We start from the raw sequence: 13317 nt of genomic DNA on the forward strand, positions 1-13317 counted from the left end.
CTTCCTATTGATTATCAAATAAACAAGAACCATATAGTTTCCAATTTGAAGCCTTTGACGGTTTCAACCTTCAAAATTCATCAATGAGGTCTACCCTTTTTAGTATTTAGTTGTTTCAATCATAATCAATGAATTGCCTGCGAAGGGGAAACACCTGCACCTGCTTGTGTTTGGGGATTGATCTATCTAATTTTTCAAAAAAATTGGATTGGCGTTTGGATGTAGGGGAAGCCGCGGCGGTGAGTGGGTTTCAGATAGCTGCAAAATTATAAATGCCAACTTGAAATGAAATGGTCTTTCTCAAAACCATGCATGTGCCATAAATAAAGCCTTGATTGTCAAATAGGTCAATTCATCACCTTCACATCAATCCTTTTTTTCTAATTTCTTTGTGCTATCCTAGCTCTCTTACCACATAGTTTTTTTTTTTTTTTAATGGATAATAGTTGAATTTATTTCATTATTCTAAATTGCATGAAGAAAAGGCTTCATACATGATTTTAATTCAATTGAATTTTATTTGAAAGGATTTAAAAAAATTATTTTATTAATATAAAATTATTTATATAAATATACATAATTATTTACCAAATAAAAATATCTTTTATTTTATTTGTTAGAGATTTGGAAAGTCTAAAGTACATAAAAAAATAATTCTTTATGAGTTTTATAAAATAACATACTTATGGATTTGACACCACATCTAATCTAACTTTGAGATAATGAATTTATAGATCTTTCTCACTTATATATCTCTTACTTATCTTAGAACGTAAATTTTTTTTTTTTTAACTTGAGTATTACGGTGTCAAAACGTCACGAGAAAGAATATTTCTTAATGGTTTTTATTAAAGAACACACTAATGAATTTAACACCACATCCTACCTAAAATCTTAAGATAATAAATTTATGATCGCTCAATTCCATTTTTTTCCGATGTGAGAATTTCATACTTGCATATTTCAAATATTATTAAATATAAAAATAATTATTATTTGATAATATATATATTACTTGTTTTAAACAATAAATTTTAATAAATAATCAATTTAATATTTATTTCATATTTTTATTTTATCACTTTCAATATTTATTCCATTTTTTTTAACTAAATTCAATTATTAAAGTTATTTCAAATGGAATTTGCATGATATACCCATGTGTTAACCATTCAATTATATGTTTCAAAATTTACTAGGTCATTATTTGAATGCCTAATTTTATTTTACCATTGAAAAAAAAAAATAAAATCACAGAATAAGCCTTCTCTTGTTCATCAAATTTCACAAAAATTTCAAAGTGATGCCCAAAAGCACAATTTGTTTTTTCAAGTTTATAAACCATAACTCTAACAAGGAAGCAAATGGCAGGATGGTCACTTAACCAAAGGCTTCTTTTCATTCCAGTTTCTGCATATGCATTGGACCATGTTGGGCGAAGGAATTAGAACCAGTAAGAAATTTCCTAGGAGGGCTGTCTTCTGGCATAGTTCTCCCGGTGCCGACCACAGAAGTTCTTCTTCCACTGTGTGTCGCCAGCAGCAACCGGAATGTCCAGTTGAGAACACCTGGTGCAAAAACCCTATACAGTAGGAATATATCGTACCAGCTGGGGAACTTCACATACTGATCTCCTCGGCAGGCTCCGGCTACAATCAACTTTGCATAGTCTTCTACCAGGCCACTGGTTGCTTGAACCTAAAGTAAAAAAATTTATTAATACAACTGTTACATGTAAAACGGTTTTGTTATCGGCATTGTCACATGAGCCTTGGCGCACTAAGAGTGAAGTTGCTCCTACATAACAGGAATAGTGTGATTTCTAAAGAGAACTCCAGAACAGAATTGCTATTAGTTGGTGCTAAAATGATATCCAATGAGAACAAAAATGCATTAATCTAGAGTGACTTTGATAGATATTTCATTGATCATTCAATTGTAATGCAAGTGCCATTTGAGGGCAATCAATTAATGTCTATAATGGTGGAGATATATATCTAAGCCACTGACCAAAGACTTACTTCTCTTTCTTCAATCCATTGCATCTCTGCGCCCTCCTCTACCTTGAACTTGCCTCTGCTCATTTCACTTCCAATCCAACCATGTGTTGCGATTGTTATTCCAACTTCAGCATTCAATTCAAATCTTAGCGTCTCGTAAAAGTTAACCAATGCTGCTTTTGCAGCCTAGCAAAATAAAAGGAAAAAAAAAGGAAATATATATTATAGGAAATATAAGAGGTAAGAAATTAATCAGAAAGAAATTCATAAAGGGAACAAAGAGCAAGATGAAACCAGAAAACCAAGTTCATTAACTTCCATGTTATCATAAGTAATAACCTCCATCAAGGGCTTGCTCCCATTCAATGGTGACTATCTTTTAAAGCAGAGAATTGTCAAGCATAATAGTCAACATGATCAGAGTTACAGTCCTGTTTAATTTTTCCTTTTCCATAAAAGGGGTATTCCCCGCTACAGATCCAGTGGAGACGGTGCAGAGCTGTAGCCTAGAAGATTAGAGCACATGGCTATGAACCATGACGTCGAGGATTGGAATCACTTCTTGCCCACAACCAGCCGAAAAGGATTTTCCTTCTGGAGGTGGGAAAATCATGATTGGGCGATTGGAGTTGCATCCGAATGTATACATATTTTTAGCCCTTTTCAGACAACTTAATTGTATGCCACCAAGTAAATACATAGAAACTAGACAGAGGTTTTCAGTTAATGCTCTACAAGAATACCGCAAGCTATATACTCACAGCATATAAGCTCATTCTTGGCAGAGGTAACCAGCTCTCAACTGCAGCATTAACAATGATTCGTCCATTAGTCTGATGAAGGTAAGGAAGAGCAACAAAAGTTGGATAAACATTTCCCAAAAAATTTATGTCCTGCAAAATTTGATTCCACAATATTTTAGGACTAATTCTTATAAAACCAAGTGCATACTATGTCAATATTTTCTTTCAAAATACTACTTCACATTAATGCAGTGTATAAGAAGCCTTACCAGCAAATGGGGAAACACAGATGTGTCCACAACTTCTTCCACATAGAACGTATGTCCTAGAGTTGCCGTGTTGACTAAATGATCCACTACATAACGAAAATAGACAAATGAAATGAAGATAGTCATACATTGATGAGATTTTAGATCATGTGATCAGTTCAATGTCCATTGTTTTTATAGATTAACCAAACTTGATGCAAGTGATATGTACTTACCACGTCCAAAGAAGTTTACGGTCTCATTCACAAATCTCCTACACTCATCTTCCTTGACGACATCTGCAGCCATAATCATGACATGCTTTGCACCTATATGTCTTGATTTCTCAGCAATCCCTCGGAGTCGGTTTTCTCTCCGTGCAATCAATGCAAGATTTGCTCCCCTTTTTGCATATTCATAGGCAATTTGCTGTAACCAAAATGATCAATTCTATAACATGCCTAGGGAATTGATGCAAGAGTTATAATTTGATACACTAGCAGCAATGCAATGCAGCCATGAGTATAAAAGAAAAACTGAAACTTATCTAATAAATTTGCTGATCATCTTTTTCTCTTCAAGCTCATGTGATTTTTTTTTTAAATGCTGCTATTAAATTTTGGGTAAAATACATATATCAAAAAAGTCAAAGATTGCTATTACCTATCAATGCATGCAGCTCATGGATAATTGCATACATGTTAAAACAAGCTTAATAATAGTTGAGGTTTTCTAGTCATAGCTGGGTTTGATGTACATGGTGCTTTCTATTTTATATCATAATAACACACTACAACAAATGTTAGAATTGATAGCAAAAAGTTTTGCAGCAACATCAAATTTGCTGCTATAAATCTAACATATAACAACATCATGAACAATTGCTGCTAATAGTATATAAAAAGGATAATTATTGCTGCCAATAACTATTTTTTTAGCAGTAACCACAATTTTGTTATAAAATACATACGGCCATAATTTTATTGCAGTAACATGTAACAATTCATGTATTGTTATCATAAACTTATAGTGGCAAAATTTATACTTTTGGCAGTAAAAATTTTTGTTGTTAAATCTAACATTCCTTGTAGTGACACTAGTAAAAGTTTCCTTTTAATTCCTTGTTGTTTATGCAAAATATTGCCCTTTTTTTTTAAAAAAAAAAAACTTAAATTTTTTGGTATTTTTTTCGGTACCAGCTCAAGTCAAACATTGCACCTATCAAGCAAATGAAAACATATTCATCATGTATGCTATGCAATTTGAATTATAATTAACACAGTTTATCTTGGATATGCAAATTAATGGTATTTCCCATCTCACAACTCTTAAATTCTTCTGATGATTGCTAATTGGGGGGCAAATTCCTTTTATCACATAGGAATTTGAAATATCAGGTGTGTTGCAGAATGTTGCCAAGTTACAAAGGGATTGCATGTGGGTTTAGAAATATCACTTTACAAATATTTCAAGTTTAATCAAAGGATTTGATAATTTCTCTTGTGAATTCAAAAAAACTCATATGCTCCTTGACATCAATGTGGATATCTCATTACCAAACCTGTGAAACAATGTGTTGGATGGAAAATGTCAGGCTTTATCATGATGCATACAAATTCAATAGCTAATTTCTAGTTTATTAACATTGTTATAAAAAGAGTACCAATAGTAAGCATCATGCTTTAGATGCTAAAATTGCATAAAAATCAATGACTGAACATAAAAACTTTCAAGTGTGACCTCCAAATTAAGAAGGAAGCAATGCTCGGCTGTTGAGCCTCGATAAAATTGCTAAGCATTTAAGTTTTTTATCAATAGTTTCAGAACCTATTCCATTGATTGTTTGCAAAAACATTATCTTGGCCTCCATGTTCATACTGTTGAACACATTCTTTCCAAGTGATTTTCAATTCCTGAGCAACTCTGCTAGTGTAGAATATCCAATGAAACAAATTGATTGAATAGTTTTCAAGTTGTGATTTAAAACCTCATTCAATATGTATCCTTGATAAATGATATGCATGGAAGTTTCTTCTTTCTAACCTTTCATCCTGAAAGAGTGAGGTTCAAGGTACTAGCAATATTACCAATACAGCTGAGAATAAGTGTAGAAACGCAAATCAAAGCAGAGTCCCTCAAATGTGATTAACTCAGATCCCTCCATTTTCCTTATTTAAAGTCTAGTGTTACTGCTGATCCAACACTGGTTCTGAGGCTGTAGTTTTAAACTTTTGGTTGGGAAAAAGGATCCGAAGAAGGATATTTTCAGGATGAACTAATGTAAGCTATGCCAGTGCAAGGAAAGAGGGAGGGTTTGGTTTCAACAAATTGGCAAATTCCATTGCTTTATAAAGGGAGAATTACTGCAAAATTAAGACTAGAATTCTAAATTCTGAATTTTCTGATGCAGTGTTATGCAGAACACCTTGGTTTTATAATGCAGGCTAAACAGGAGTAACGAAAGGATCAAATCATCAAAAGGTTTGTGGGTGATTGCAAGTCAATTCGAAAAAAAAAAAAAAAAAAAAACACAAGATGAGTGGCTTAACAACCTAAATGAATGTAAAATTTCCTCACTATGGTCCATCTGCAGCCCCAAGGCCTCTGTGAATGAGCTAACTAATGACAATACCAAAATGTGAATATGATTGTAGTTGACTCTACTTCCTTTATCTTAGGAAAAATTAGTCCTATTTGCACATTATCTGGCCAATTTTAAAGGCCTGAAGCCCTTGCTGCTGAAGACTGATTCTGAAAGGTTAATCACTGAACTTCAGCAGCAGACAAATTTTATTTCATCAAAATTATTCTAATCACAAATCTTGTCCAATTCCTTTGTTCCTGGGTATAATGTATTTTTTTTTTTTTTGCAGAAAAATTTTATGATCTTAATTAGCAAATTGGAATTCCATTTTTAACTCCCAAATTTTGAAGGAAAAACAAATAGGCACTGCTAATTAAGCAAAATCAAAGGATTAAAAGTAATACTAATTAATTAAAATGTATAGTTAATTACCTCTCCAATGCCAGAAGAAGCACCAGTGATAATAACAACTTTATCTTCCATATTCTCACTAAAGAAAGAATTGTAAAGCCATTCACAAGTAGTGATAAAGCACAAAGCAGGCCATGAACAAGCCAGCGTCACCAAGCTTGCAGGAGGCACCACCCAATTCAACACTGAGTTTATAAAATCCATCATCATCATCTGCAAGAGAAGGATATGGTTGGCTGCTGGTTTATAAATAAACAAATAAAAGACCAAAACAGATGAGAATGGAGGAAGATAGGTAGCTATAGGGGATTTGTTTTTTGACATGTAGTGCTAGATTATCAACAACAAAGATTTACATGCAAGAAGGTTTGTGAATTGTGAGCACACGTGTTGCATTGAATGCTGCCATGGTGACGGATGGATCTTCTTGCATGCTATTTCAGTAAACTGTGTTTAATTTTGTTCTTTTCTCTCTGAGATTTGTTCTTCCAATTTCAGTATTGATAAGGATACAGGGAGATTGATATCCATCCAATTAAATTTCTTGCATGATCCAACTATTTACGTATTTTTAAAACATTTAATTGAAATTTTAATTCTATTAGTTTTATTTTTTTTTTTAATTTTGACATTATTTTTATATTTTAAAAAATATATTTTATTTATAATCGGCTCAATAATTGAATTCCAATTTGAAACCACATCGTATTGGAGATACTCATTGATGAATTTAGGTAATATTTGATATGATATAATTAAAATTATAATGTAATTATATAATTATATTACGTATTTAATTATGTAGTTGGATAACAGAGAAAAAAATTTAAAGTAATAAAATGATAATTATATTATGTAATAATTATATTAAAAAATAATATAATAATCATTACATATAAAAATAGATATAATCATAATTACTTATTTTGATTTTGTTAATTTATGGTCAACTCTACTATCACCGCTACTATTCAATTATCACGACTACCTCCACCTTGTCACTATCACCGCTTAGTCATTGCTACCGTTACCGCTACTTGGCTACTACCATCACTGCTACTTTCATTTTTCCATTATCAGCTAATCACCACTACTGCTACCACCACCACTTAAATACAACACTCGACCAATAATTATTTCAATCATTACTACTTATTATTAACACTATAACTAAATTAAATGTTAAAATAAAATTATCATTATATCATATTACTTATATTTTTATTTTACAACAAACATAATAATGGAAATTCCATTATATTATAATTTTGATCCCGTTATAATTATATTACATTATATTACGCTTTAGCAAATGTAGCCTTAAGGTCTTTTAAACTAAACAAACAAAATGTTTGCTTTAATTTATAATTTATACAAATAATTTAAAATTGGGCTAATTATTTAAGTTCTCCAACTTTAAACAAGAATTTTAATCAAAATTCAATTTCAATTTAAAAAAAAAATTAACTTTGCACATGAAAATATTGTGAGGCATGATCCAAAAATCTTTTAAGTATATATAAATATACAACAAAGAGTGATATTCTGAATGGTTCAATTGATTTACAATTTTATTAAAATTTCTTTAAAATTTAAAGGTTTAAATAATTATCTAAAAATTAAAATATTTCAATAAAATTATAAATTCGTGCAAATATTTAATTTTTCTTTATTAACTGACTTACATTTAAAAATAAATTTAATTTTTTATCGAAATAAAAAAAATATTTCATTAATTAGAAATATGGTGTAAAAGAGAAGTATAGATTAATATATTATATTTTTATATAAATAAAATTAACCACTCATACAAAATTTAATATAAAAAGTTTAGAAAATTTAGTAATGTTGACAAAACATGTAAATTCACTAATAGGCGAGTTGTTCCATTCTTTGATTCCATAGTTTATTTATGAGCTCATCAAATAATTTCCAAATTTAGATTTTTTATTAAAAAAAAAATATGCACCTCGTAAAAATACTATTCTAAAAAGAAAAAATAAAAATCTTAACAATAAAAATACATAATAAATTCGTTAAATGAGATAAAACACTACAAAAATTAAAGACCTACAAAAATGATAGATATGAGGATTTATTTGCTTAAAATCTATCAATAATGATAGATCTGGGGAGATAAAAATATGTTATGAACATATATAGATTTATGAGTTATTAAAAGAAAATCAATAGAAAGGGAAGGGTTGTCATTGTTGAAAACACTCACGGATGGCCACCCAAATAAGAGATTAAAGAGACGAAAGGTGAAGAGATGAGAAAAATGGGAGAGAAGAAAAGACAAATCTAATATATTTAAAATTTCACTTTAATTATTTTTCTAATTATAAATTTAATTATTAGTATTAAATAATGTTTAATTGAATAATGTTATCTTAAAATGTGTAATTATTTAAATTTTAAATTGGAAATATAAGATAAAATAAAAGGAAATATATTTAATATAAATATAAATTCAAGTTTATTTCAAATATACATATATGTTTAAGAATTATGTGTTTTGGAAAAGAAATTAGTAATTTATTTTATAGATAGTATGCATAAGATAAAATTAATATGAATAAAAATTATATTTATTTTATATTTTAAAATTTTCTAAATTTTGATATTTTTTAATATATATAAATATGTAACAGCCCAAATTTTTAAAAAAATTATTTTATATGTAATTATATGATTTTTTACTATTTTGGAGGGTCTAGGAGGGGCCATATGATGTTGATGGGATATGGATATGAGAATTGTGATTTAGAAGTATTATTTGAACTACATTGCAGGTTGAGTAGGTCCTAGGTACATGGAAAATTCTATCGGATTTTTAGCATAAATTATGGTGTCTTTTGTCTCTTTTAAGTCCTATTTTGAGTTAGTACTGATGAAAATATAATATAATTGTTTAGGTGGTCAAGGTTGGTTGTCTTCCTCCATTCAACCGCTATAGTAGTCACCGGTTAACTAGTGAGTAGATATAGATTTTATTTACAATTTCAATACTATTGTTATTATATGTCACAACATGCTCATGCATTACTTATAGATATATATATATATATATATATATATATATATATATATATATATATATATATATATATATTAGCTATTATAGGCACACTTTGTGTTGCATCTTACTTGATGGTTTGATGTGGGTGTCGCCTAGGGTAATTTGGAGCTATGTACGTGTGTCAGCATGCGTGTGGTGTATTAGTGGTGGATATGGATAGGATGAGCAAATCGGCTTGAGCTAGTCTCGCTTGGGGCCTGATCCTTTTGTGATAAGTCGATGTGAGTACGGCTTTGAATTGATTTCACTGACTCACGCACTTAGATTATTAAGAGAAAGTCTAGCTCGAGTTGATTCCATTGGCAGGCCTTGGGCTATATAGGGAATCAACTCCCATATTGTATTTATACTGGTGTAACACACGGGTGTGTGAATGCTCAAAATTATTCTTTGTGCGAGTATTGTTGAAATTGTTTGAAATTGCTGATCTATGCTACATTTCATCCCTAGGGATGCATTAGTATTAGATAGTTATAGAAATTATATAAAAAATTAATATCTTACTCTATGAGTCTTCACCCTATTTTTTTAGGCTACAAGAGGAGTTCTTTTTCAGAATAAACTGCTTCCTTCCTCGCAGTTTTTAGCAGTTATTTATTTGTATTAGATTTTTTTTTTCAAAATTGTAATCTAGAACCCGCATTTATTAGCAGTAACATGAATTTTGTCAGGAACAGTATTAATTTAAGTTTTTAGTATTAATAAATGAAAATTTTTTATGATATTTAAATAATTTGTAAATGATGATATCAGGGTTGAGCTGACCTCTCCTAACTTTAGTTTTTTTTTTTTATGGTTATTGAGTTGGGTTGACCCGTATAAAAATATAATGTATTATTTTATTTTATTTGCATATTGAGCTTTAGTTTTGAGCCCTGGTAATGGATTTAGAGAATAGTAGGCTTACCACGAGCCTTGAGGGCTTTATGCTGGCCTAGGTCTTAGTGCTGGTCCGGCCCATGGGATCGGATCGTGACAATAATGGTATTAGAGCTTAGGCTCTAGATTCATGGGAAAGATTATAATTAGGAGTGTAAAAGGAGTCTTATTAGAAGGTCACATGTGGAGTATAGGATCTTATTTCGTCTTGTTTTGTAACTCCTTGTTTCTAGCTTTTACGTTACACCTCAGGTAATATAAGAGTGCTTTGGTTAGTGTCTTGATTTTCGTAGAGTATATAGAAATGTGAAATAGAGTTTGCAAATGTGTTGAGGTTTGCCATGGGAATACGTACTCCAAAAAATAATGTGTTTTTGTCAGTATGGGGCTAACAATGTGCCTATCTAGTGGAAGGTACTAGTATTTAAAGGTGATTTATTATAGCATAGCTACCCTAGAAAGGGGTGAGGGTGCCACTGCTAGCAGTCATCAGTGGATAGCCCAGTCAAAGTAAGTGTGTAATTGTAGGGGTGGGGGCGTGAGGCGCAATATCATCCATTAGAATTATATAAAATGCACCAGGTAATACCCAGGAAAGATGGTGGAGTCACAATGGTCTCACTTAAGTACCACCTCCTTAGACAGCATTTCCTAGACATGCACTTCATACAATCCTAATAGAATCAAACCACTGGTAAGTACCGTCTTCCCATAACACTACCACGGTACTAAGGATTTATGCCACGAAGGCATAGATAGACAGGAGTCGCCACCCGGGTAATAACCGGGACATATTCAGTGTTTCTTCCGAGGGTCATGGATGGCAACTTACTCCTTGCAGAGTTTCCACAACCGTCATTACCATAGCCCAATGTCTAGGTTCGGGATAGTGGGTACGTAAGGGGAAGGTGTTAGGCACCCCTTACGCCTAGTCTAACCTCGTTGATTCGAGTGCCAGTCCTCTACTAATGTTTCTAGAAGTCTTGTTTATTATTCCTTTATTAAACTTTATCCTAAAAAATGCAATTCTAATCCTACACACGCAAGTAATTCACAAAAGGGTTGTTGTTTACACACAATTTTCATGCACAAGTAATTCCTATCTATGGGGTTGCTAATTATTTAAATGATATTTACCAGATGACTAAAATTAATTTATTATTGAGAATTTAATTTACAAACAAATTCAATTTCAAATAACCCTATGTTTCTATTTAACCTAATTAATTAATTTTCACCAAGTTACCCTAAGGATAATTGAACTAAGTTAATTATGTACATGTGTAATTTATTCTAATATCACATAAGGCCCAAACAATCACAACCTAATAAAGATTTCTAACATGCAAATTTATTTTACAATTACCAAGTATTAAATTAAATTTATTTTATATGCCAATGTTAGTTTAATTTACAAACAGGATTAATTTTAATTTACAAAGTATTTATTTAAATTAATTACATGCAAAAGTCAGTTAAATTAAAAACAAAGTTAATTTTAATTTACCAAATAAAAGTTCTATTATTACTACAATTTCATGCTAATGGTTATTCGATAAGTTTAGAGTTACTTACCTGTTGGTAAATGCAGTTGCCATTGGGGCAAGCTACCCTTAAAAAAGGGTCTTCTCTTCTAGTATGGCAATGATATCCCTGGCTTACTCCCGTTTAGCTCCATATAAGCTCCACGCAAATGCCCTCTTTGGTACTTACCTTAGGGCTACTTACCAATTTTGTTTGTAATAAAAAATAAAGAAACTAAAGAAAATAAAAGAAATAAAGAAAATATTAATAATAATTTACATTGGATTCTAACTCTAGTCTCCTAAAGGGTTAAGATTCCTAATTAGTTACAACTACCTAATGGTCTAAGTCTTCTAACATGATCCAAATACTTTATAACACTTCTTGAATTAAAAGAATACAGAAAATAGATCAAATATCAATTAAAACCTAAGAAAATACAAGAACATGCATAAATATACAATTTTCAAATTCTGGCAGATTAACAGTAGCAAGAAATTCGATTTTTTAAAAATAGTTAAACATGCCTAAAAATCATAAAAAAATTAAAGAAGACAGCATACATATCATACAATAACATAAAATTTATAAATCAAACAAAACCCTAGCCGAATGATCTATATAAATCGTAACTCTTCTAAGTGACAAAATCGTACTACTTTTTTGTAAAATTCATAACTCATTAACCACAAAAGATATGAATGCAAAACCAATTGGAAAAGATTCATAAGATTCTGAAGTTAATTTTAGACACTAGATTTGCACAAAAATATTAAGGAACAAGGAAGATATGGGCTCCACAAGTCGGATATCCTGCAAATCAGATTTTACAGGAACCCTAATTTCAAACAGCCATAACTTACAAAATATTGAAGCTTTTTTAGTGATTCTTGAGCCTAAAATTAATGGAATTTCGTGTAGAATATGAATATAATTTTTACAAATTTTTTACAGATTCAGAAAATAAAGAAAAATAATAAAAATATGAGAGACAGAAACTAAATATGTGCAGAGTTGTGTATCCCCTCAAATTAAACATGATTACATGATCTATATGAACATATAAAATAAATTGAAGACAAAGAGCATAAAATTAAAATATTGTGTGGCATATATCTTGAAAAGAAAACAATAAAAAACTGACCTTCCATAAATCTTGTATGAAAATTTTCTTGAAGAAAAGAAAAAATAAGGAAGAACTCAAAGAATCTTGAATATCTCTAAATTTTCTATAGCTCTGAATTTTCTCTTAATCTTTCCTCCCATCCTCCCCTTCTTCTCTTCTCTAGTAGGGTATTTATAGGGTTTTGGGAGAGAGGTGTGATAGGATTTGGAGTCTTAGGATGATAAAGTTTAGATGACTTAAACAACTACAATTGCAGAATTCGAATAAGACTGGGATATGGGTGAGGTGTTTCAACCAATAGGAAGACAGAAAAAAATGAAAGGCACCAATAGGGAATGAGGAAGAGGTGTGGTAGGATTTGGAGTCTTAGGGTGATAAAGTTTAGATGACTTAAACAACTGCGATTGCAGAATTCGAATAAGACTGGGATATGGGTGAGGTGTTTCAACCAATAGGAAGACAGGAAAAAATGGAAGGCACCAATAGGGAGTGAGGAAGAGAGTGGGGTCAAGGAGGAGAGAGATATTTTGTTATTTTAATTTTTAGAAAATAATTAAATGGGTCCCATTTAAAATTCCTAACTAGGCTTTCTTAGGCCCATAGAGCCCAATTAAACTTAATTAGATCCATTTAAGAACTACCCATATTAAATTTAAACAAAATAAAATTTTATTTAAATTTAATTAAATTAATTTCCCCAAAATTTTATTATTATTTTTA

At 30.7% G+C, this 13317-nt stretch overlaps 1 protein-coding gene across 1 annotated transcript; it reads right to left on the reverse strand.

Annotated features, from left to right (window-relative positions):
• Window positions 1-1251: 1251 nt before the first annotated feature.
• On the reverse strand, window positions 1252-6268 carry LOC110640336 (11-beta-hydroxysteroid dehydrogenase B). The gene is made up of 6 exons (XM_021791640.2): window positions 6008-6268; window positions 3228-3420; window positions 3013-3098; window positions 2762-2893; window positions 2022-2186; window positions 1252-1698 (listed from the first exon to the last, which is right to left on the reverse strand). The coding sequence occupies exons 1-6, from the start codon at window positions 6197-6199 to the stop codon at window positions 1399-1401; spliced, it is 1068 nt and encodes a 355-aa protein (XP_021647332.2). The 5' UTR covers window positions 6200-6268; the 3' UTR covers window positions 1252-1398.
• Between the last annotated feature and the right edge of the window lie 7049 nt (window positions 6269-13317).

This window comes from Hevea brasiliensis, chromosome 12, assembly GCF_030052815.1.
Source record: "Hevea brasiliensis isolate MT/VB/25A 57/8 chromosome 12, ASM3005281v1, whole genome shotgun sequence".
NCBI lineage: Eukaryota > Viridiplantae > Streptophyta > Magnoliopsida > Malpighiales > Euphorbiaceae > Hevea > Hevea brasiliensis.